At 39.5% G+C, this 24,922-nt stretch overlaps 1 protein-coding gene across 1 annotated transcript in view; it reads left to right on the top strand.

Moving 5' to 3' along the window:
- The window catches only part of rasa2 (RAS p21 protein activator 2), a 29,749-nt gene extending 6,449 nt beyond the window's left edge, over nt 1-23,300 (top strand). Inside the window, exons 3-24 of the mRNA XM_084350234.1 lie at nt 2,319-2,422; nt 2,517-2,611; nt 6,191-6,267; nt 8,896-8,979; nt 9,442-9,514; nt 9,642-9,721; nt 10,283-10,384; nt 12,811-12,964; nt 13,060-13,208; nt 13,772-13,886; nt 14,359-14,433; nt 14,624-14,747; nt 14,967-15,073; nt 15,186-15,269; nt 15,516-15,593; nt 15,685-15,758; nt 16,586-16,692; nt 17,879-17,961; nt 18,393-18,601; nt 19,383-19,486; nt 19,846-20,026; nt 20,140-23,300. Of these exons, the coding sequence (XP_084206360.1) occupies nt 2,319-2,422; nt 2,517-2,611; nt 6,191-6,267; nt 8,896-8,979; nt 9,442-9,514; nt 9,642-9,721; nt 10,283-10,384; nt 12,811-12,964; nt 13,060-13,208; nt 13,772-13,886; nt 14,359-14,433; nt 14,624-14,747; nt 14,967-15,073; nt 15,186-15,269; nt 15,516-15,593; nt 15,685-15,758; nt 16,586-16,692; nt 17,879-17,961; nt 18,393-18,601; nt 19,383-19,486; nt 19,846-20,026; nt 20,140-20,170 (2,290 nt within the window). The 3' untranslated portion in view covers nt 20,171-23,300. The remainder of the gene's footprint in view (nt 1-2,318; nt 2,423-2,516; nt 2,612-6,190; nt 6,268-8,895; nt 8,980-9,441; nt 9,515-9,641; nt 9,722-10,282; nt 10,385-12,810; nt 12,965-13,059; nt 13,209-13,771; nt 13,887-14,358; nt 14,434-14,623; nt 14,748-14,966; nt 15,074-15,185; nt 15,270-15,515; nt 15,594-15,684; nt 15,759-16,585; nt 16,693-17,878; nt 17,962-18,392; nt 18,602-19,382; nt 19,487-19,845; nt 20,027-20,139) is intronic.
- Nucleotides 23,301-24,922: the final 1,622 nt, after the last annotated feature.

The following is a 24,922-nucleotide window of genomic DNA, read 5'->3' as shown; positions in this document are numbered from 1 at the left end:
CTCAGTCTGTTTGGGACAGGTGGTCCATCTGCAGGCAGCACCTACATTGAGGTAGAGCTTAACCTACAATCGGCTGTGTCAGATCAAGCTGTCTAGCTCGCAGTCTCAGTCGTGAGGCTGTTGTGTTGGCAGGGCCAAGTGGCACAGATGCTTGGGCCCTCCATGTTTGTGCCAGCTCCTACAGGGTCAGTGCTGGACAGAAGAGATGTAACCACTTTGCTGCTAGGACAGGTTATGCAGCATTGTAGCACATGCTGTGTTTTGAGTGGAGTTTGCATGTTGTCCCTGTGTCTCAGTGGGTGTCAAAGACATGCAGGTTAGGTGCACTGAACCAGTAACCCATCCAGACTGTACCTGGGCTTCTTGCTAGGGCTTGATGATATTGATGAATATTTTCCTGATACAAATACATGAACAATTACATCTTAAATAATCAAATTGAAGCTTAATGCAAAGCTCCGCTACAAATTACTTTTTGACACTTGACATGATATGAAAATGTAATTTTTCATTTTCAGTATCCTGTCCAACATAATTGCAATTCACAATATTATTCCAATAATCATCCAAATATTCATAAAACTTTCAAATAAAAACTAAAACTGCACTAAAATATGCTGGAATCACTTTTACCTTGTATTTAATTAGGACACAAATCTTTTATAGTGAAAAAAAACAACAATAGTAGAACCATAAATAAGGCAATCAATAAATCAGAAGTTCTTCCTGCACAAATAAAGGATACATAAATGGTGGTAACCTTATCTTCTGGTTGTTTTTTAGTTTGGATCCTGTAGTATTTACAGACATCCGATCTAATTTGTTTTAGTTGGGGATACAATGTTTTCTTTCATGTGTCTTGACTGGATGACAATGTAAAGTTAAAGGTTGCCAGTAGAATAAATGCTTTTCTCAGTCGATTGTTTTCCTTCTAGCTCTACTATTTGTCTGTTCCCAAAATCGCATTTTTCAGCACCTAAAAAAACAGCCCGGTTTCTTTTCATTTTGCAGGATTTTTTTGTCATATTTTGTATTTTCCCATTTAATTTGATGACGTACAGGAACTTAGCACAAATGAGATTGTTACAGGCTTTGTGCACTGTTAGGCTGCATATTAACCAAATGACAAGAGAGGTTTTGGAGCGAATGGATGGCAAAAGTGACACACAACATAGCAAGAACATTCCCCACAAGCCTGATGAGTCATAAGGGCACCCTGTGTTGTCCACCTTCTGCTCAGACAGTTCATTTTCCAGTAAATTAACAAATCCTGTGTGTATCATGGTTATGCTCAAATATAATAATGTTATTACACACTGCCTGGCGCAGTTAATTCAGTGATTGTCTATTTTTCCTACATAATCTAAGGCCATAAACACAGCCTTGTATCTCATTAATTAGATCATTGTAATAAACAAACAGCATTACAGTACATGAGGAATTACATTTAGTGATCACATGATTTGTGAATATATAAATAGGTCAGGTTGACGTCAAAGATTTAGTTGAATATATAAATATACAGACAGTGCACAAAATGATTGTAACTGCATGCAACACTGTTTACAACTGTGTAACACTTATTGTGACGCTCACAGTACTTTAGCATGTTTTAGCTGCAGCCAGCAGCTAATATATGTCGCTGTCTTCGTCTGTCCGAGCATTTGTGCACAGGTTGGATACAGTGATATAATACTATAGAGCTGGTAGAGCAGCAGACAGGATGTGCAAGTCATGCAGTGGGTCTTTCCCAATGCCCACCTCTGTGGTTATTTGCCAGGAGTCAAGGGCCAACTTGAAAAGACAAAGTTAAAACTGTGTGTTTGGCATCTTCACTGCACACAGGTGTAACCTGAGATAATAAAGTGCTCATGGTGTAGATGCTTTTTTATCATGTGAGCATTAAAACACTTGATCCTAATTCTTGAAATAAGTTTATTTTTATTGTTAACAGGTGAAATAAATTGGCTGTTTTTTCCAACTTGTTGAAATGAATATGATTTATTTTTTATAAAGTTGTAAATAAATGTGATTGTTTTATTTTTGTTTTCCAGTGTAGCATTTATCCCACAGACTAGTTGTAGACTACAACAAATTGAGTCTTTTAATGGAATAACACTGATGTATCAGACAGTCTAGAGTCACATCATTAATTAAACCTTCTCGTATTTGTAACGGCTTGAATAAGGAAATCAGGCCATAGCTCTTAATCTGGTCACAGTTTATCACACCTCACACCTCTTAGGCCACTACACACATTCTCACCCCAAAGGATTCAGCCATGTTTGCTAATTTTAAACCTCTTACTTTATTTACAGCCCTTTCTATGGAGAGGACTTCTACTTTGAGATCCCACGCCCGTTTCAGTGTTTATCCTTCTATGTTTATGCCAAGAGCGTTTTCCAAAGGGAACTACCTGTTGGTAAGCTGCATTAAATAAGGCACTTACACAAGTATATTTTCTCATTTGTGTGGATGAGTTGCAGTTTAATGTGTGCATGTTTGTCTCTTCACAGGCAAGGTGTCAATCCGGAAGGACGACCTGTGTAAATACAGTGGGAAGGAGCACTGGTTTAGCCTTCACCCAGTAGATCCTAACTCAGAAGTTCAGGTAACTTTTAGTTCACCGTTGAAATGAAAAACTGGCTGTCGATTTATGGCATATCTCGTCATGATTTTGATCAGTATTTGACTGCGTGTTTGAAGTAATTTACCATTAATGTTATTGATAATGAGGCTGCACCACTCCCTCCGGTCTCAGGGGATGTGTGCTTTCACAACTTGCAGCACCCCAACATAACAAGCAGGAAACTCACTTGCATGTAATCTAAAATTTGCATACAGATAAGATCATTTCCATGTCAAAGTAAGGTTTGATAGTCTCTGTCCAAGCTGGTGTGTTTCTCACAGTTTGAAATCCTGAGACAGGCTCAACTCTGTTCCCCGATTGGCTGTTTACTGTCAGCCCCCACTGAAAACATGAGAATGAAATCCAATATGCAAGACTTAAAGTAAAGTATTTCTGAGTCTTCTTCATCAAAGACCTCTAAACTAACACAAAGTAGACCACAGACCACAGTCTGGTGATATTTTTGCTTTTAGATGTTTTATTACAGAAAGCCCATGACCTAAATAGTCATACATTCTGGCATTGTTGTACCTTTAAGATGAAATTATAGTGAAAATAAATGATTCCCTTTTTAGCTGGGCACCGCCTTGAACTCCATCATGGGTCCTCTCGATCACTTTGAGATCCACTGTTATTGCTTAAGAGGATGACAGTGCAAACGTCTGCACATTGTAAACACTTGCGAGACAAACCTGTGGAAGATGAGATTATGTTTTTTGGCATGCTAGCAGTTTATGTTCACTGTTGTTGTTGTTGTTGTGAAGGTTATTATTTTTGTCACCTGCAAGATATAAATTTGTCCAAAATGTATAACCAATGTTGTTTCAAAATTCATTAAGTATCTGTCACCAACTCACTTCCATCTTTTTATATCATACAAATAAAACCAGTACTGCATAAAATATAGGTAGCCGTTGTTTTATACAACCAGCATGTCAACCTGCCCAAAGCCCGAGAGGAGATATTCTGATGGTATCAATGCTTAGGTTTGCAACTAATGTCATCAAATGGTCTATGAATTATTTCATAAACAAATTTGCTGTGTAAATGAAGACAAAGACGTTTTGTAAAAACTGGTTGCAGCTGGCTGAAGCTCACTGATCACTATCATACAGATGCTATTGGCTATATCAGTGGTTTCCAAATGGTGGCCATGGTACACTCGTGTGCTATGACGCAAGTCCAGGTGTGCCATGGGATTTTGTTACAACCATTATTAATATTACTGAAATATACAACAAGTATTGATACGTTTTTTAATTTAGCATATTAGTCCTTTGTACACATCCATTTCCTAATACAGAGGCAAACTTAATACAAATGCAAACTTGAACTGAAAACTGATTTTGTTTTATTTTATCTTATTTTATAACTACTTAAGCATTTTATTGTTTTTTGTATATTGTATATAGTACTTTAGTCTTTCTATATTTTTGCCCTTGTATTTTGATTGTATTTGTACTTGAATGTACCCGCTGCTATGATAACCTAATTTCCCCTCGGGGATTAATAAAGTTATCTATCTATCTATAAGATAACATGCCACAGAGGCTATTTTGCATGGGTATGAATACAGGTGTGCCTTGAGATTTTAAACTGCCTTTTGGATACAAAAAGTTTGAAAACCATGAGGCTATATCCACACTTATACTTTTTTATTTTAAAACAAGATGATCTCCGTCTAGACGAGCATTTTTAGCACCAATTCAGATCTAATCTCCATCCATGCTAACGCGCCTGAAAATGCATATCGCATGACCATTCACGTAAATTGGGCATGCGTGTGTCGGTGGAAACAGGAAGCACATTGTCTACTCAGTGGTAGTTGCATGACTTTTTACTTGCTCTTCACTTAACCTACTTACTCTTGCTTACTTTTTATTTGTAAGTACCGGGCTGGTACCAAGGCAACAAATTATTTTTCCTGAAAACAGGACAAAAATAATGAGGCAGGGAAACGTGACTGCTCTTCACATAATCCTCCCGGATAATGCTATTTTTATTAAAACATCGTCAATAACATTGAAAATACAGTGATGGAAAATACATTTTAAAAAGGTCTAGACAATATAATATCCATTTCGTCAATGTACAAACTCAAATACCTCATTATATCATAACACATACACAGAGTTCACATTTGCCAGTGATGCTTATGCAGTAGATTACATACACATGTACTCTTTTCTCTTTAAACAGCATTTGAAATGTATTTGCTTCACAGCAGAATCAACCTTTCCCTCTAATGTATTATTACTGTACCAATGTGCAGTACCTTTGTACCTGGCTGCACTGCTAAATGCTAACAGAAATACAGTAATTTAGTCTAACACGGTGGTTTTGGTCCTCATGTGTTGAAACTGTCTTTTTCTTTTTTTCTTTTTCAGCATTTTATTGATCTTTTTTTCAGGGCAGCAGTTCTAGTTTCTGTCACATATAGGCCATGTATGTGGGTTGTTCTATTTCAACTGTACATTTCTTTGATCAGATCAGTTTTTGTGGTCTGGTTTGCGCTGGGTGAAACTACAGCTACACTACCACTTCTGTGCTGCTGTAGCTAACGTGTTGACTCTAGCTGCCATTAGCCCACGCCAGACTATTCTGGGTATGTGCTGCTACACTGATTCACTCACAAGTAGACACTTTCAACTGCAAAGTTACATCAGTGAGTGATGGAGGTGTTATTGCAATTCCTCGCTGCTTTGGTTTGTAGTCAAACAGAGGGTTGTGTGTGTACCCTGTGAGCACTGTTAGCACATATTCCAGTCTACCTGTGCAGCTAATGAAGAAGACTGCAGTGCTCGGAGAAAGATACACACCTTTTTGGTCATACCATTTCCTCAAAGGGAGGATAGACGGGTGTAATGTGAGTGTTAATTTGCTTATGATATGGGCTCATTTGGATCTAGTCAAGATTATATTGGCTTTAAGGCCTATCTTGCAACAGAAAGAACTACTCGCCATCTCAGCCAAGTGCTGAATTGCAGAGACAGAGTGCAAGTGTGTGGGCGTTTTGTTTATCTCCCTCTCTCTCTCTCTCTCTCTCTCTCTCTATCTCTCTCTCTCTCTCTCTATCTCTCTCTCTCTCTCTCTATCTCTCTCTCTCTCTCTCTCTTGCTCACTCTCTCACTCTCTCTCTGACACTTCCGAAGGCGAGACCGGCAGCCTTCACCACATCCGACCCCGTAAAGAGCCTTTTGAGTGATGACAAAATTCACAGCTGCTGTGGCTCTTGTCATATGGTCCCTCCATTAACCTAAAACAACATGAAACAGGAGGCTGAGCCTGGCGGCAGGTGGAGAGAAGAAAAAGAAATAACAGACAGAGAAAGTTCAAAGAAATGCGTTTTTACATGTATGTAGTAAAATGATGAGAATATCAGGGTTGAAGGATTTGCATTTGACAAACTGCAGCCCGCATTTTCAATGTTCTTTTAAAACCTACACATAATTTGGGATTCAGCTTGAAACTTTTTACTTGTGGCCCGGTGTAAGACTGAGATCTCATGATTTGAGTCATTTCTAACTTCTCACTGCGATCTCCTCTCCTTATGTTTAACAGGGTAAGGTTCACTTGGAGATGCGATTGAATGAACTGATCACAGAGTCCGGCTCAATAGGCCAACACTTAGTTGTCCGGTGAGTACCAAGGTTTCCCTTGTTGCCAATCAAGTGAGGTCTGATCCAGTTGTTTGTCCAATGAAATGGGAATGTTAGCAGGGAATTTGAAATCAGGTAGCACCAAACCAAATGAGTGCTTCCACTGATTAACTTTGCAAGATTCACGGCCACAGAGGCTTCTGGTTAAAACTTCACTGCTCAGAATAGTGCTCTGCAGAAATGTGTGGGAGAGAAGGAAAATTGTCCAAGATGTTGATGGAAATTATGTCTTTGCTAAACCTCCGGAGATCGTCAGAGCAACTGAGATTTTGACTTCTCTCTTTGGCGACAGTCAGGCTTTACTCGTCATAAGGACGTATACATTGGTTGTACATTTGCAAATTTCAACAATCTGTCAAAAACATTCTACCTTCCTCATTAAAACAGATTTCGATATTTGCTCAGTCCCAGAATCTAAAATCTCCTCTAAATTCAGGGCTCATATCTTCTCTGGACACCCCTCTCTCCCTCATTGTCAGACATCCTGTATTGTTGTTATTTTAATGCTTTAGCCTTGATTAGTACCAGAGTAGACTTGGGAATAAAAATTGGGGAATCTTTCCAAGAGAAAACTTGGGATGCTGCTGAGAAAATAATAAACGGAAGTACCTCTTGTGCCAGACACGGCTTGATTCAATTTAATGTCCTCCATTGTATTCACTATTTAAAAGCCAAACCCTATAAAATACATCCTCATTTTGACAAGACTTGTGATGGATGTCATGGTGCTCCAGGCTGACTTTACTCACATGTCCCGAATGTGCCCTGATGTGTCTACCTACTGTGATAAGACGGTGATTAACCACAATTGCAGAACTTTAAATCAAACAATATTATAGTATATGTATCATTATTGGCAACAAGAATAATTTCATTAAACTGGAAATTACCAGCCCCACCTAAGACAAACCTTCAGAAAATAAAGGCTCATTTTATTCCACATGATCCACTACTTTATTGGTTTTGGAATTTTCTGTATGTGAAGGGATTTATTTATATATCTATCTATTTATTGCAAAGTACTCCTTTAATGTGCGATCTAACTTAGTTTGTTCCATAAAAATATTTTGTACAAACCAAATAAAATAAAGTTGTCACAAGCTAAAACTTTTACCAAACAACGACAGAGGAGGAGGGTCTGCTCAAATGAAAAGCGCTCAATGAAGGTTGAGGTTTAACATGTAAAGCGCACACACATATACGAGTGTGTGTTTCAGACCTCACGCTGTTTATGTTGTTTTGCATCCCCCATTCATATTTGCAGAACAGGGTTATGAGGTGGAAGTGATGGCATCTGAGCAGGAAGCCTGTGCTTCTCACACTGCAACCGCTGTGGTTTTCTGCTGCCGTCATTCACTGTGTAACTTGGATTGTTTGCCTAAGCTGTCACCTGCTCGCTGTCAGCTATCACCATATATGCGTACACGCTGAACGCTGCAGGCGCCTTTTTTTTGTTTTTTCTCTACTGACCAGACGAAGTTAAAACCAAAAGGGGTTAAGCTTATCATTTGCACACTTTTAGTCAGCCTGTTGCAGTATGATTAGTCACCAGAGATGTCCGAGCTGAGCGAGATGAGGTCGAGTTAAGAACAAGATGCACAGGAGACTATAGGGAATAATGTCATGACACCCTGGAAGATTATGCACAAACATCCTGACACTGGCTCTGCTCGGTTTCTCCCTCTGGCTTCATTTAGCGTTGGACTGAATTCATTCTTATTCTCTGGTGACTCGTGCTTAGCAGCCACATCCTGTTTAGGGTGCCTACAGTGTCTGTTTGTTGTCACCTGAAACATTAGTGAAAAAAGCAGTGGTCCCTGTGTGACACGAGCCGAACATGAGGGCAAAGCACTGCTTCTAAATGAAGACTGCCGCAGCAGATTGTCGCTGCGTAGTGCTGCTTTCTACTGCAGACAATTTAATGATGGCGTCTGTGAGAACTTAGGACCTGGCAACAGAGTTGTTTTTTAAAATGGTGATCTTGACAATTAATACCAGATTAAGCACTTCTCAGAACTGATAAACTGGATGAAAAACAAACTTCATAGCAATATGTCAGCCTTCTCATTTTAATGTGGCCGTTTTCTTTACAACAAAATACAACACTGATACATAAAAATAACGCTGCATGAAGAGGGCACGACCCAGTAAGAAATAGACACATTGTAAACTTGTTTTTCAGATTATATTTCTGTTTTTAAACGTCATAAATGTCTATTACGTCTGGTGTTTCTTTCCCCCATTTTCCCCAAAAATAAAAAAATATTGAACTCCTTATTTTCTAATATTTGTCGTAAAATAGTGTCCTCTTTTTAAGTGTGAGGAATTTTAAAATAATTAATTAAAAACATCTAATCAATGATCTGTGTTTATTTTTAGAATGAATATGCCTTAAGAAAATATAAATAATTTAATCCCTGCTCTTTTTTAATTCATGTTTTTTTCTCACAACTTAACTATGTAAATAAAACAAATATGTCAGACTACTACTTTGATGGTAATAAAGTAAATTAACACGTTACTGAGGATATGCTTTCTGAACTCTTGTCCTTGTTCACAGTATTTTATTAACAATGTCCCTCCCTGTGTCATTATGACCTCCTCTAGGATAATAGAGTGCCAGGGACTGCCTTTGATCAGTGGGCAGAACTGTGACCCCTATGCCACCGTGTCACTAGTTGGACCTGCCAGGTAAGTCTAAATGCCACACATGTACCAGAGGAAGCTGGGATTTCCTGACAACAAACACATAAGATGATATTCTTTACATGCTGCAAGTATAGAAGTGTTGAGTGAGCCTTTAAACTTGACTTACTTACATAAATGATATTAATAATCAGGGCTCCATTTAAACTTCTGTCACACATATACCAAACGGAGCTAGGATTTCCTTATAACAAACCGTGATATTCTTTTCATTTATATGTTATTAACTTTAAAAAGTCAAGTTTAAAAAGGAGCAAATACTTCAAACATGCAGACTCCTGCCAATTTCCTTAAATATATAATGCAGTATTTTCAAATTAAAAGTTTGAAAGACAAAAAGCTAGATGAGCAAAAATAAAGCTACTTATGTACTTGGAGAAATGTTTAGTCGGTAAACATCACAGCAGGGAAAGTTTTAAAATGTGAGTTTCTGTAACATCTCCTCAGGTCTGACCAAAGGAAAACAAAGGTAAAGAAGAAAACCAGCAACCCTCATTTCGAAGAGACCTTCTTCTTTGAGGTAAATTTTTGCTGTCTTGCCACATCACAGGTTTAATAAGATCATTCGATTACATTACTGTGAGATTCCTAGAATAAAAGACTCTACGTGTAAACCTATGAATAAGCCTCAACATGTTCACCCTCAGGTCACACGGTCCAGCAGCTACTCTGCTAAAAAGTCTCATTTCCAAGTAGAGGAGGAGGACATTGAAAAACTTGAGATTAAGTAAGTTGACTTTTTTTTTCTTTCATGTTTGTTTCACTTTCAGTCTCTCTTTCTCTCTTTCTCTCTCTCTCTCTCTCTCTCTCTCTCTCTCTCTCTCTCTCTCTCTCGTTTCCCCTCTATGGTCTTGACGGAAGAAAAATGATTTCTTAACAACTTCAGGACAAAAAAGTGAATCTAGATCTGGTGTGTTCTGACTACTGATAGAGAGCCTTGGGTTTCTGGTTAAGGATATGTGAGGCGTCCGTCACAGTGGACTCATAGCTCACTGGGTAAGACTAGACAGATTCAAAGGTAAACACTCATGCATGGTTTTGAGGTTTGGATTTGAGGTGGTTTCATTGCACGGGTCTTGTCAATTGGCTTAAGCACCAAGCAGGTAAGCACCACTCAGTAGTGACATTTATTGTGTCCCTTTTTGCCATATTTGAACGGGGTGATTATGTGTTTGTGCTGAACACACACAGAGCAACAAAATGATATCTTACTTGATGCATGTGCAGTTTGATGATATATTTTCATGGATCAAATACCTTCCTCAGTTTCCATTTTCTACCTTTGCAGAGTTGATTTGTGGAACAATGAGAATCTGGCTCAGGATGTGTTTCTGGGGGAGACGCGGGTCCCTGTCAAGATCCTGCGAGATGACCACATCCACAAAGCCTGGTAAGCACTAGACGGAAGAGGAGGTCTTTCCACCCCGCATTCACATGCCCTTTGAATGGTCCCATTTCCTGTGTTGGCAAGTCATTCTTCAGACTTGATCTGTTCATGATCTTTTTAAAAGATAAATTCACCCAAAAATGAAAATCAGTCATTAGCTACTCACCCCCATGCTGATAGAAAGATGGCAGACGTTTCGTAGTCCACAAAACATTTCTGGAGCTTCACAGCAAATTTGAAACCCTTTATTAAAGTTGAAATCATCACTGAAGCCGCTAAGCTAAAAGTGTTGGTGTGCAACCTGTCTGAAGTGGGTGCACACGCTTGACTGCACGTCAGGTGTGTAAAAAACATATTTTCAAATCAATTTGGGATCTCAGGGCTTTCAGAGACTTGGATTATGCCAGATGTATCGATTTTGTATTGGGGGTATTTTTTTACTTCAGTTTCTAACCATTAGCCAAACATTAACTTTCATTAGCCAACGTCAAAGGAGGTCTGTAGCAAAAGTTTCCACGGGTTACCTTGTTGTTTTTTCAACTCGAGGGGGCGGTCACATGGATTTTCCAAGTCAAGAACAAATTGTATTCCTTCACTATATGAATGCACTATAATTCCTAGCATTTACTGTGTACTATAATTGTAAAAAATGCAATGCCATTATCAGAGTATGAAGAGATAATGTGCTTTTTAGGTACAATGAACACATTTCTGCATTGTGTAGAACAAAACTGTTCCTCATAACTCCAGATCCTGACTGATTTCCATCTGATACAACAAGCTTTGACTTTTATTTAGAATTTTTTCTTAACAAAATACAAATCATGTTGTGTGACTATCTAAACTTGCAGCATGTTAACATTTAGAGAATAATTGACAGTAGAAAACAATTTCATTGTAAGTCTAGACAACAGCTTCTGGGGTGGATCACGCCTACTTCTGGTTTGAATATGAATTCCAAAGGCCGAGACTTTCATGTACCATGGCTGAAAACAAATAGGCCTATTTCAGATTTCCAGGGAAGATAGAAGACTGACAGACCTGTACAGAATGCAAACACCTTTCCCGGCTCATATTTGTTTACCACCACAGATTTGACTTTCTGGGTTTTATAAAAAACTGTATTTTTGGTAGAGCTGATTGTGCTGTGGAAACAAAAGGCACAATGATGAAGTTAGTCTAGGACTTTCTTCTATCCATCCCTGACTAAATCTGATGAGTTTGTTTCTTAATAATGTATAACATTCTTTGCAATAAACAAAACCAGCCAGTCTGTCAACATTATTCACTCTGACTCTGACTCATGGCCCGGTCATCTTCCTCTTAACAGATCACTTCTTTAAACTTTGGAAGTGAATCTCCATTCTTTGGAGTCTTTCTGTTCAGGAACTCTGTCCTGCTTATCCACCAGGACACACCGAACTCGTTTTCCTCCTTTAAAAGGTGTTTTTTAAAAATCTTCCTGGATTTCTCACTGCTCAGCAGTTTTTTCCATTGTGTGGGTGTCTCCTAGCTTTGCGTCAGTGTAGGTGATGTGGGATTATGCCAGATAGCAATCTGTGAGTACATGAGGGCTGTGAGTTGAGTGCGTGGGTGGCTTTTTGCATGGTGGCAGTACCTCATGTCCTGTGTTTATGCTGGAAATCGTCCATGTTGCACACATGAAAACCGTTCAGCTTGGTGAAATCAGCACAGGTGATCTGTTGACTCGTTCAGGGAAGCGTCTCTCTGCCTGTGTACCATGATTACAGATCAAGCAGCTTATGGACGAGCCTACAGTATGTAGCTGCAGCTTTTGAAGCACTGCAGTTCAAGTCTGCATTTAAACATTTTGTGTTTTGCTCCACCTGTTGGCTTTAGAGAGACATGCATGCTGCAGAAATATGAGCAAAGCTGTCTTCAACAAAGTTCACTATAAAATCTTTGATTTTAGGTGGAAGCTATCCAGTCCAACAGAATTATTAAAACAGCTGCTACTGTCCAAAAAGTGTGTTCAGCTGTTGTTTTTTTGATGCAGAATGGTATTTTCATGTAGAAACCATCCAATACTTAGACAAGGCACAGGTTTAAAGCACATTAAGGGTGTTCATTTAACAAAATACTGACTGATAATGATGTTTTCCTCCAGTCCAGTTAAGTTTTGGCAGATAAAATCCTACATTCTCTCCTTTTTTTCCTTTTAGTGCTCTTTTTTTGCCTGTAATATTTGTTACAGTTGGTTTCTGATGTGTTGAGCAGGTGGTTGCAGGGCACGGGATCAACCCTCCATCATCCTCCATTTTCTTAAAGCTGTAGAAGCTTAGATTTACTTGATTGATATTGATACTGTTTTAATATCAGGTTACATTTCTTAGGGGTTTGAAGAGTATTTGTTTTTCCACACGACTCAACTCAGTGACATGATGTCTGTCTTCTCATGGTCTTCACAGGTATCTCCTTCAGCCCAAGGGAAACGGCAGCAAGTCCAAGTCAGACGATTTGGGATCCTTGCGTCTGAAGCTGACCTACATAGAAGACACGGTGCTGCCATCTGCCTGCTACACACCACTCTGCAACCTGCTGCTCAAATCCCCAGATGTGAAGGTAGGAAAATGGTTCAAGTTACTGTAAGACGGAGGGGAAAACCTTTAAAAGCACCGACATAAATGTAAATTTCTCTCTCTGTCTGCCTCCTTCAGCCCATCTCAGCGTCAGCAGCGCACATCTTGGGGGACATCTGCCGAGAGCGATACGAGGCTGTGCTGCCGACGGTTCGACTGCTGCTCCACCACAATCGCTTTGTGCCTTTTGTCTCTGCTGTGGCGGCGCTGGAGCTGGACAACACTCAGTGAGTACTCACACATGCATACCTGGAGTAGAGGTAGATATGCATACACAGTTATACAGATAAATGTCATGACCTACACTTTTACTTCTCCTATCCATAAAGAGTTTAAGTTAAGTTCCTTTTTTTATCTGACAACTTGGGTGTTTCTGCCATCCTTCCTTCTGGCTGTGATAATGTAACCAAAGCTAAATTTAAAACAGGAAGCATCTCTGAAATACAATAGAAACTTAAAGGGGGAGTCTGAGTAATTTTCATGTGAACTTTATTTCACTCTAATAAACGTGTAAAGCCATTCAAGAGCATCACTGCATCCTCCTGATTGTAAAACTAGTGAAGTGCATAAAATGTCATACCCAGATGCTGAAATTGCAGAAGGAATGATGGCCATAACTACAGAAATAAGGACATAAAAACATTGATCTGTATTTTCCTTTTAATAACTGGGCTGGACTGTCAAATGCCCAAAAAATATATTTTAAAAAAGAAGTGTGTGATGATCTTTTGTCACCAAATGTGGTCAAAAGTCGTCCTAATGTTGCTGGAACATTTCTGTGTGCCCTCAGGGAGGCTAACACTATATTTCGTGGCAACTCACTGGCAACGCGCTGCATTGATGACATGATGAAGATTGTGGGAAAGAATTACCTGGCGGTTACCCTGAAGCCTGTAATAGATGAGGTATGAGTAACAAGAACACACACACACACACACACACCCAGTGTATATGGCAGAGAGTGCCATGAGTCACTGAGGTCAGTATGGAAAACTCGACTTGAACAGTGACAAATAAGCAGATGTGCAGATTTAATTTGAGGGTTGAGAGTTCTCACAGAGCGCTGCACTGGCATGGATCACATTCATGAGAATTAATGTTGTAATTCTTTGCTCAGTTGTCCATTTGTGACTTATTGATTCTGCTCCGGTCTTCAAAATGTGCCAAATTGTGTTATTGGTCGTCTTTTATCTGAGACGTTATATTGCTTTGAGTTTTTTTGACATTTTGAACGTTTGCTGTACTCCTAACTCATCACTCATCCTGCTGTTTTCATTCTAATTTCACAAAACATGCAACATCTCTCTCTCTCTCTGCTGTTAGCTCAGTATTGAATTATGTTTGTTCTTTTTTTTGTCCTTTTTAACCTTTTTATAGATCTGTGACTCCAACAAAACATGTGAGATAGACCCCATTAAATTAAAGGAAGGAGACAATGTGGAGGTCAACAAGGTAAATACACCAAACTAGTTTTGATCAGGATGATGTATCCTTTGCTGCTACAGTAAATGCATACATGAATACATGTCATAAAACAAACCTCCACTGTATCATTGTCGATGTCAGTGGCTTTTACCATCAAGATATTTTTTTCCTCTGTTTGTTAAAGGTATCTAAAGTAATGTTTGTGTTACCTCTGCAGGAGAACCTGCAGGGTTATGTCCAGAAAGTCTTTTCCTCCATCACCCAGTCCAGTTCCAGCTGTCCCCCACTAATGTGTGATGTCTTCAGGTCACTGAGACACTTGGCCTGCAAACGATTCCCAGGTAAATGCCAGAACAAGAACAAAACCCATCCAGACATATAGGATGGGAAGATCAGTGTTTTATCAGTCATCACTTCACTAAGTCATTAGCTGATTCAGTTCTCCACATTTTCTCTGTTTTTCTGATGTTTTAATTTCACCATGTGCTGCAGTATTTATTTGTTTTTTGATGATTGCTTTGGAAAGCCATCCTTTATTAGCATGTTGTTTCTCCCTGCAGGTGACCCACATGTTCAGTACTCAGCCGTCAGTAGCTTTGTGTTCCTGCGGTTCTTCGCTGTCGCCGTTCTTTCTCCACACACCTTCCAACTCCGTTCCCACCATCCTGTAAGTGCATGTCCCTGGCACCATAGTTCAATGTTTCATAAATATACTGGAGTGCGTATTCGTATCTGAATAACAGTACATTGTTGTCATTATGTGTTTTCTTTAATTCAAGGATCCTGAGATTTCCCGCACACTCACACTGATTTCAAAAACAATCCAGACTCTGGGCAGCTGGGGTAGTTTGTCAAAAAAACTGGTAAGATTAACAGTCAAGATGATGAACTGTGTTTAGCCAGTTAAAGCAAAACATTATTCATAATGTAGACTCATGACTTACTGATAAAGGCATTTGTGAGAAACCATCAAGAATAAGATTCTCTGTTTAGAGGAAAGCTATTAAATCTAGTCTTCGGTATGTGTTGTGTAACTGATATCGAACATTATCAAATGCAGTATTTTCACATCTGCCACGTGTTGATATAAGTCTTTTTCTCTTTTACAGTCTAGTTTCAAGGAAACCTACATGTATGACTTCTTCAAATCATTCCAGGAAGACAAGTGTATCGAAAAAGTAAAAAAGGTATTTTTTTTCTAATACACAAAATGTTAATGTATTAATTTATCACTCTAAATGGTTAAGCGCTGACATCATCGTCAATTCTGTTCTCCAGTTTCTTGATGAGATCTCCTCTAATGTCAGCAAGGAGTCCAGTGGACTGGAGGACGCAGTGGTACTCAAGGAGGGGTGAGTGTTCATCATGGGGCTGGGGAGGATCAGTAGGGAGAACTCTTGGCTGCAAAATGTTCTCCTAGGGGAAAATATTCATTTCTTTATGAACAGTAAAACAAACAGTTGGCTCTACCTTGTGACCCACAACATATTAAAATGGACGCCATCCCTGAGAACAAGTTTGCAAAAGAGAGTGAATGTTTATCTACAAACGATACCAAAACTACAGGAGTCTGTAGGCCTGGCCACGCAGCAGGCTGTCGGACCCAGAACGTCCCTCCCTAAACTGAGAAAAGACAACATAAACTAAACTAACCAACAAAGCCACGAAAACAGACCTCCATCTTCAAAAGACAACAAAACACCAACTGAGGACTGCTTGGTCCGTGGAAGAGGAGAGCTCCTTCTCCTCCACCCTCCCTTAAATATGGGGCAAGGCTAATTGCCTGATCAGCAGCACCTGAGAGAAGGGAAGGAGAACAGAGGAGGAGAAAACACAGAAGGAGGGAGCGCTCAACATTTGGTCAAAGCAGAGCAGATTAGAAAAACGAGTTTGCTGCCTGTCGCGATATTAACTGAGAATAGTGAGAGGGGTGTCAAGCTCCATAAATGCTCTCTCACATTACCCACAGTGCAACTTAGAATATGATATGGATTTGAAAGAGAGGAGTAAAATTTTGTACAAAACATCTGTGAAATTGGAATAAATTATTTGATTTATTTCAGTGTTTTTTTCTCAAATCAGAGCTCTGTTTAAAAAGAAGAAGAAAATTGCTCAAAATAATTAAAAGGTGCTGGTTCTGTTTCACTTGAACCTTAATCCTGCGTGTGTCCTTTCATAGGGAGGTACAGAAACGTGCCCAGGGGAGAAAACGCCTCGGCAAAAAAAACTTCAAGAAGAGATGGCTCAGAGTGACCAACAGGGAGCTCTCCTACCACAAACATAAAGGTGAGACCAGTTTCTATCATGTCGTACTCAAACCAAATATATCTCACCTAGAACTTGTAGCATAAAACTAACAGGAGATGGCCGCATGCTGTTTTCTATCACAGTACCATTCTTAACCACCAGATGGCACCAAAGTAAAGACTTTTCTAGCCCCACATAGTGGCGGTGGCAGGGAATGTATTAATATTAACACTGTTATGTTGTACATGAATGTTTAAAAATATACAGAAGTATTGAAGTATATAAAGTAAACACTTCATGTTCTCAGGGGGTTCAAGGAAAGGGTAAAGTTGTGGTATGTGAATTACAATCTCAATATGCTTTGCTCAGTATGGGCCTTATTAGGTGATTAGATTAGGCTAGTCATTCTCCCTCAATAACACTTCATAAATATGACTTATTGTCTAACTCTGTGTAGCCTCTGTGTCGTGCTCACAGCCGGTCTTTAGTTCATGTTAGCCGTCTCCATTTCTAATTTAACATTAGCTGGTCCTTCACAAAGAAATCGGAGGTGCAGCAGCATTAGACAGCTGAAACACGTAGAACCTGTTTGGATAAGAAGACATATTTTGAGTAAGAAAGACTTCATTTAATTTAGAGTTATTTGGACACTATTAACACTTACAGATTTGTGTTTTGTTAGTGTTATTAAGGGAGATTGACTATTCTTGTGGCGCTACAAAAAGAAAAAAGCCTGCACGCTGTAGCTCCCTCACAGTAAATGCAATGTAAGTGCTCCACGGTGGATGTACCAATAAATGCCACTTCAGGGAGCTACAGTGTGCAGACGTATTATCATATTTTGTTGGTCCAGACGGTGTCTGGATGTGCACAACTTCTCTGTATTGTTTATTCTTGTGGCACCTCACAAGACCCATACTGAGCAAAGCATATTAAGAATGTAATTCATGTACAACGTCTTTCTTACTTCCTATAGATAAGTAGTAATAGGGGGGTTGTAGAATATGATCATTTATTAATTATTACTTAAGAATGGGAGACTGACTTTAAGAAGAAGCAGAAGACCTACAGTGCATTCATTCACTTACACCTCCTCATATTTTCTGCTATTACAAAGGAGCACACAAGCAAACAGCCTTTCACATACAGTCGCTTATTACTACTTCTGAGTGTAACTGTGTATTATTCTGTACAAATGTTAAACAGAATAACTTCTGCTTTTCAGGGAAAGAGGCCCTCTGCATCATCAATGTCAAAAATATCCAGGCGGTGGAGAAACTGGATGAAAGTGCCTTTAACCGCAAAAATGTAAGCCAATTCCCCTCAGACGCCCAGTCATCACTTCTACAGTATGGCCCCTTTTGTAATGACGACTTTAGCCCCAGAGCCAGTTCACCGAGTTGAAACATACAATTGATGAAATATTGTATTACCTCATGTTAGCCTCATGAGCATTTGTTAACACCCTGGTAAATGAGTGTAAATGCCAGTACCTGGAAAACCTCGAACACTTGCAGCCTGAAGCATTTTTCAACATAAAGAAATATAGAAAGTGACACATTTTAACAAAATCTCCTGGAAATTGTCAAGTTTTAATGTGAAACACGATGATCAAGGTTATCAGTATTATCACAGTATTGATAAAATGTGCTAAAAACGTATTTAACCCTTTTTTAAAATCTTTCACATGAACCTGTAGACATGACCTGAAATGATGAGCGGTTTGTCTCTTGTGCCAGATGTTTCAGGTGGTCCACTCTGAGAAGCCTCTGTACGTGCAAGCAGGAAACTGTGTGGAGGCCAGCGAGTGGTTGGAGGTCTTGGGTCAGGTCAGTCGCTGCAACGAGGGACGTCTTACTACCTTCCATCCGTCGAACTACACCAGTGGAGCCTGGCAGTGCTGCAAACGCCAGAGTAACAACGAGCCCGGCTGCAAGCCCTGCACAACGTGAGTCTTTGCCCTCATCACCACCACCAACACCAGGACAGAAAATGTTTCATCCATGAAGTGTTGTTTCATGGGACATGTGTTGCAGATCGCAATAAACGCTTGATAAAATTGCTCACTGCTGTTTTGAACCTCTGCCATTTGTGGCAAATTTCACCAACCATGTAGCTGTGAGTCATGAAAACAGGAATGTTGTGTAGAAAGAGATTCTCTAAAATGACAAAAACACCAAACTTCTTCAGCTGGATCATTTATGCGGGTCGTTTTAGAGCAGCTACAAAACGTCTGGTGCAACTGATCAGTTTCTCACGCATGGAGCAACATGCTTGACATAGCATTGAAGGAAATTGATATATAACTCTTTGATCCAGGAAGCTTTATAGGAGCTGAAATAGAACTTTTATGATAATTATGTGCAGGAAGTTGGAAATAATCAGGAAATTCTCAGCAGACGTTCATTACCATAGAGAACGACATTTGGCCTTTCTGGGGTTTTCTTTCAATCTAATTTTCCACCTTTGTTTGTCTTCTTTCCAACATTCCTTCAAATAGTACACTGTTTTGCAGCAGAAGCCTAAATTACAAGAACTCTTTGTGCTGTTTTCACTTTCATTTATGATTTACACAGTGTCACAACGTTTAGGGGAACTGCAGTCGTACATACAGCTTACAGAAAGTACATCCCGGCCTCAGCTGGATTTGAAATAAAACATGCTTTTATTCTCTCTGCTGTTCACACCTGGATGAGATCTCCTTACATTTTTGTTCTCTCCTGTTTCAGCACCGTGCTGGCCAACCTGCAGCTGGACATAGACTGTGACCGGGAAACGGAGAGAATTTTCTCCCTCCTCTCGTCAAACGATACCAAGCTCCAGAACATGGAGGGTCAGTGGGATTGTTGGAGCATTACATTGTGAAAGCTGACCTCTGATGTTGATTAATGTACAGTATCACATGTGTTAACGCACCCGTGACGTGATTGTTTTGGCTGTACTCCAGCATGATGGATGAGCAGTAATAGCCAAAGTTCAGACTTTCAGTTTCAAAGGATAAGGTCACCCAAAAGTGAAAAAGTTCAGGCATTATATTCTCTCACGCCAGTGGAAAGTGGGGTGAAGTTTCGTAGTCCGCTAAACGTTTCTGGAGCTTCACAGCAAATCGGCGTGTAGTGTTCTCCTAAACAACTGAAGTGTGTAGATGGGGACTTGTTTTGTGCAGTATAATGATGTCTGTCCTCTCTGTAGATGCTTGCGCCAGTATGGCGGTGTACCAGGGCCCTCAGCGGGAGCAGGAGGACTACTCCAAGTTCACCATTCAGGAACCCAAAGAGACCTTTCAGACACTGAAACAGCTTCGAAACATAATGGAGGAACTTCAGAGGCAGCACAACATCAGGAGTGACACCACGGCGCAGTATGGGAGCCTGTAAGTCTGGACTGCCGTGACTACATGTTGCATACATACTTTAACTGCTCCTGTTAGAGGTTTCCCAGAGTAATCAACTAGACAACCCATCTTTGTTGTCCTTTCTGTTTCAGGGACAACCCCATCGTAGGGAAAACCTCTTAACCAGGGCAGGGAGGTGTGGCCTGAAACAGCCGTACCAGCAGGGGTCGGTACACCACAGTGAGCGCAAAGGAGCCCCGGGAGTTTTCTCAGCGAGAGCGCCCTCTGTGTGTCCAGGAGAAAGATGAACGATACACCCTGACCTCCAGACATCATGAGTCCACTACAGCAGTGACAGCCTTAGAACAAGAACCAGAACGAGCTCGTGAGCTCCTCCAGGATCTCTCCTCGGTCCTCGAAACGAAACGAACCCTGAGGTGTTGTTTTCTTTGGCAGTACGTTGCCTCATCTCCTCCCCCCCCCCCCCTCCCTTATAAAGAGACTCTTCTCCTTGTCTTAATTTATGTCCTCTGTGTGGAAAAGGCATCATTAGATGGTGTGTGAATAGGCTGCTAATTTTTTTTATTCACCCGGTTTTATATCAACAGCTGTGATGATGCTCTCCCGATCTTTTAAGGTTTTGCTCTGACACCTGTCTTTAGAGTTGATTTGATAATCATCATCTTTCTAGAGGATCGACCTCTACTTGTGCCCCGTTTATCTTTCTCTACTCTTTTAGTGTCCTTCCTCGTCTGAACAAACGTGTATATATATTTTCAGAGGACAGCTGAGTAGATGAAACCGATCTGCCTTACTTCAGTGGATGTTTCTTTCACATTAAATGCTGAGGGAATAATACAGAAGCACTTTAAATATTTGGAGCACTCCAAATGGAAATGATTAGATACTTTGGTATCAGCGTTCCCCATTTTGATCAGTTACATGATCTCGAGTACGTTTATGTTTCATTCCTGTACAATAACATTTTTAGCCTGTAGATTTTAAGATATTTTTCTTGACCAAAGACAATTTCATAGGTTTGACTTGAAAAAAAATTAATGTATTTTGAATACAGATGTTTTAAAAATGGAGACAAATTATATATATATTTGGTTTCTGTTCATGTGTTTGCCTCTACTTTGCTACATGCAGACTGCATGCTTTCGGTTTTTGAATCCTGATAGCACATGATTGTGGTTATAGAGTTGTTTTTGTGTTTGTGTTTGATTGTGAATCGTATCGGTACGGTGTACATCAGATCTGTGCTGTCCTGTCGAGAGCATCTCAACATATCTATAGTGGCTTACGTGAGAAACGGAGAAGGATCGATCAGAATGACAAATTACCCCCCGTCATTGCTAAATTAGTCCAGACAAACACATTATGTCCTTTTCTTCTTCTTTTTAACTTTCCCACACCAGCAGCACTCCGCAGCTCCAGCTGTTGTACTTAAAAGGTTTTAGAGAATAAGTTTGAAACGTGACACTCTGCAGCTTAAAGTTTAAAAGTTGACAGCTGTCAGTCACAGCACTCCACTGCCAGAACAGTCGAGGAGAGTCTGTGTAGTAAAACAAGGTTCAGGACTCATATCTTAACAATCCTAATCCTTTTTTTATCCTCACATCAAATCATCAGCATATCTTACAGACGTAGGGACAAAACAGTCTATAAGTTGCCAAACTTGATGATAAATGTTTATCACAAGTTGTCAGAGCCCAACGTGAAGATGGAAGATTTTTCCTGTTGGTCAAACTGAAATTTAAATATTCAGTTTCTTAGATGAGAGAGGTGGAAGCAACACAATCCTCAGATGTCTCGTCTCTAACCAGCAAATCTGTCAACGTTTTTACAGATGATTTTTCTGTCAACTCACCGGTCAATCAGCAAATAATTTTTTTTGCGCTGGAGAAAATTGAACAATCAGACTTTGATTCAATCCTGATTTTGTCTCTTTTTTTGCCCATTTGAACAATGAAGTGTTGAGAAGATGCAAAAGAAACTTGAATTTAATTTAACAACAAAAGTTGAACATGTAATGCTGATAATACAGGGTTGACTGTGTATTTTTCTTTCTCTCTTTGGTCCGTCATATATTTCTAACATGCATGTCTTGTGTATTTAACAATATATTTTTCTAGGAAATTTTTTTGTATCTTTTTTTTTTTTTAAAACACTGATTTAATGTGTTGCTATACTGGTACGGTACCTTGTTCCTTGTCTGCAGCGCTTCTTTTGGTTTCGTCCCCGACTGTGTGTGGTTGTAGCTGCTGCCAAAATGTCCACTTATCGATAGCTTGACGCAGTGTTACTGAAGTGAATATTGTGTGTAATGTGCTACATGTTCACATGCAGGCTGTAACTGCCTAAAGGGAGCCAAAACACAACTGTTGACTTTGAGAAATTTGCCTATGTTTGTGAAAAAGGACCAAATTTCAGCAGAGATATGTGGATCTGAATCTTAACTAATGACGGCATAAAGTAATTGTTTCATGTGCTGTTGAAGCTTGCATGTCGACTCTGTTGCTAGTTTTAATAAGGGCCAGTGAACTAGCTGTCGTGTGCTCATTTTCATATGAAGGTGAACATGTTGTTGGTTTTTATTTCCACTCACTTGGTCACTGAATTATGCTTTTTATCTGCTTTTTAAGAAGGGATATTTTTCACGTCCACACATTGTCCTTAAGGGAAAACAGTCTTTTTGTCAGAATGTGGATGGCCTGTTAGTCGTTGAAGTGCACGAGGCCAATCGTCCTCTTGACTTTTACATGACGGACCGTGGCCAATTTTATATCCTACTTTTACCAAGCTGAAAGGGACGCGACCATATTTGCTTTGAACTATCACATGAATAATTCGCACATCTGATGTGTGTTTCTGAGAACTTCATGATAATTCCAGAAATGAGGGAAAAGTCCATGTTTATGCAAGTACAACAATTGATTTCAGGGTCTGTCAGCCCGAGTTTACTGTCAAAGCATCAAAAACAATGTATGAATTACTTTTCAAACGGGGGCATGAAATTGCAAAACAGTCTTTTTGTTCTGCCAGTCAGCTTCCATCTGTTCTGTAAAAGAGAGGGCGCATGAGTACAGTAAACAATCAAAAGATGTTGTTGTTCTGAGAGTTAAGAGTTTCTTCATGTCCAGTGCACAGTCAAAGACGGCCGAGGGTAACTCACTTCTTCTGAATGTCTCCATACTGCTCGAGTACAATGTCTGTTCTTTTTGTATACACATGAAACGTTTTATTTTCCATACATGGTCTTTTCTGTGTCCATTTGAAACAATTTACAATAAACACTTTGTGAACAATTCTCCTATTTGTTGAGTCTCACTGTGCTTCAGACGGTGGAGGACGTGTTCAGGTCTTATAGCACGCTGTAAAAAATAATCTGTTACAAGAGTCCTGCATTGAAAAAAAAAATATGTAAGAATAATCAGGAAAATGAACTTAAAGTATTAAAATTCAGAATTGGGATACTTTTCTCTAATGCAGCATGTAAAGTAACTAGCAACTAAAGTTAATGTAGTGGAGTAAAACATTTGTGTTATTTGCCAGGAGTAAAGTAAAGTTCAAGTACCTTAAATCTTACATAAAATACCTGAGTAAATCTACTTGGTTACATTTCATCACTAGTAGCTAAAGCTGTCAAAAAAATGTACTGAAGTGATTTTTTTTTGCTATTTGAGTTTTATATTTCACATGAGAGGCTTTATGAGCGGGCACACAATGTTTTCTGTGCTGCATTACACTGAGTAGTTGGTTATTTTCTGTGGTAGGATGTCAGAAGTATCTTTGTGAAGTAAAACTGATTTATGTTAATTGTATCATAAAACACATTTATCCCCTGTCACTGTTTCTATTTGTCGTGACGAACAAAGCATCGACAGAAGGGAAGAAGTTTGGAAACAATGAATTGAAGAGCAACACAAAAGTCTTTAATCGTGCTCAAATGAAAGAAATCATGTTCCCTGGAGGGATTTCTAAACCTCAGAAGTGATTTTGCTGACATTAATTGCTTCATCTTTCATACTCTACTCCCGAAAACAGCTCAGAATAAACAGCACAGTCACACCGACCTATGTGAACCTATCTGGACCCTACAGACGTGATACTACATATATAGAAACATTTGCAGCGTTGAGGAGGTTTGATTGAAATTCAGTCGACAGCTGTGAAAATACTGCCCCGTGATCTTGCAAGTTCAGGCTGGCCAAAGTATTTATTTTCTCTGATCCACTCAATAATAAATTGATGAGCTGTTATTCAGCAGCAGCAGTTGGAGGAAAAACATTCATCCATTTTTTCGTTCCTGGCTTTGGCTCTGGTGCTGATTACAGGCATCCATTCATTACTTCATGCATTATATTTTAGGGAGGGAAATGATTCATCCAGCCTGAAGATCAATCTATAAACGAAGACACGGGCCAGTTTGCCCATGTTAGCTTGGTTTAGTTACATAAATAATCTTACAGTTACCTCTGAATAATGAACACACAGATAACACTAAGCTCTCAGTGACTTGCTCAATCAGAAACAACTCATAAACTACACTCACACATTCCTTTCATTTTCAGATATCTGCGAGGGGACAGAAAATGGAGGAGAAATCACAATTTTTGTAATTTTTTGCAGTTTTTTACACTGTTGGGTGCATTGTGTTGACTTGATAATGTCCTCGCTTCGTTGATATTACTTGGTGTATACACTTCTGAATAAACTGGCTTCAGCTAATAGCACTGCTAGCTAATTGCTATCTACAACAACAGCGGCAGCACGGAGAGAAACCGCTCTCGCTCGTCGTCTTATAGCATTTTATTTTTCAGGTCACTTCAAAGCTTTATTGGCATGGACGTTTCAGGAGCAATATTGGCAGAACATTAAATTAAAAATGTAAATTTAAAATATTTGAACAGTGCACAATAACAGCAAAAT

The sequence above is a fragment of the Pagrus pagrus genome (genome assembly GCF_965226575.1).
Source record: "Pagrus pagrus genome assembly, chromosome: 4".
NCBI classification, from domain to species: Eukaryota; Metazoa; Chordata; class Actinopteri; order Spariformes; family Sparidae; genus Pagrus; species Pagrus pagrus.
This window is presented reverse-complemented; position numbering and strand designations above follow the sequence as displayed.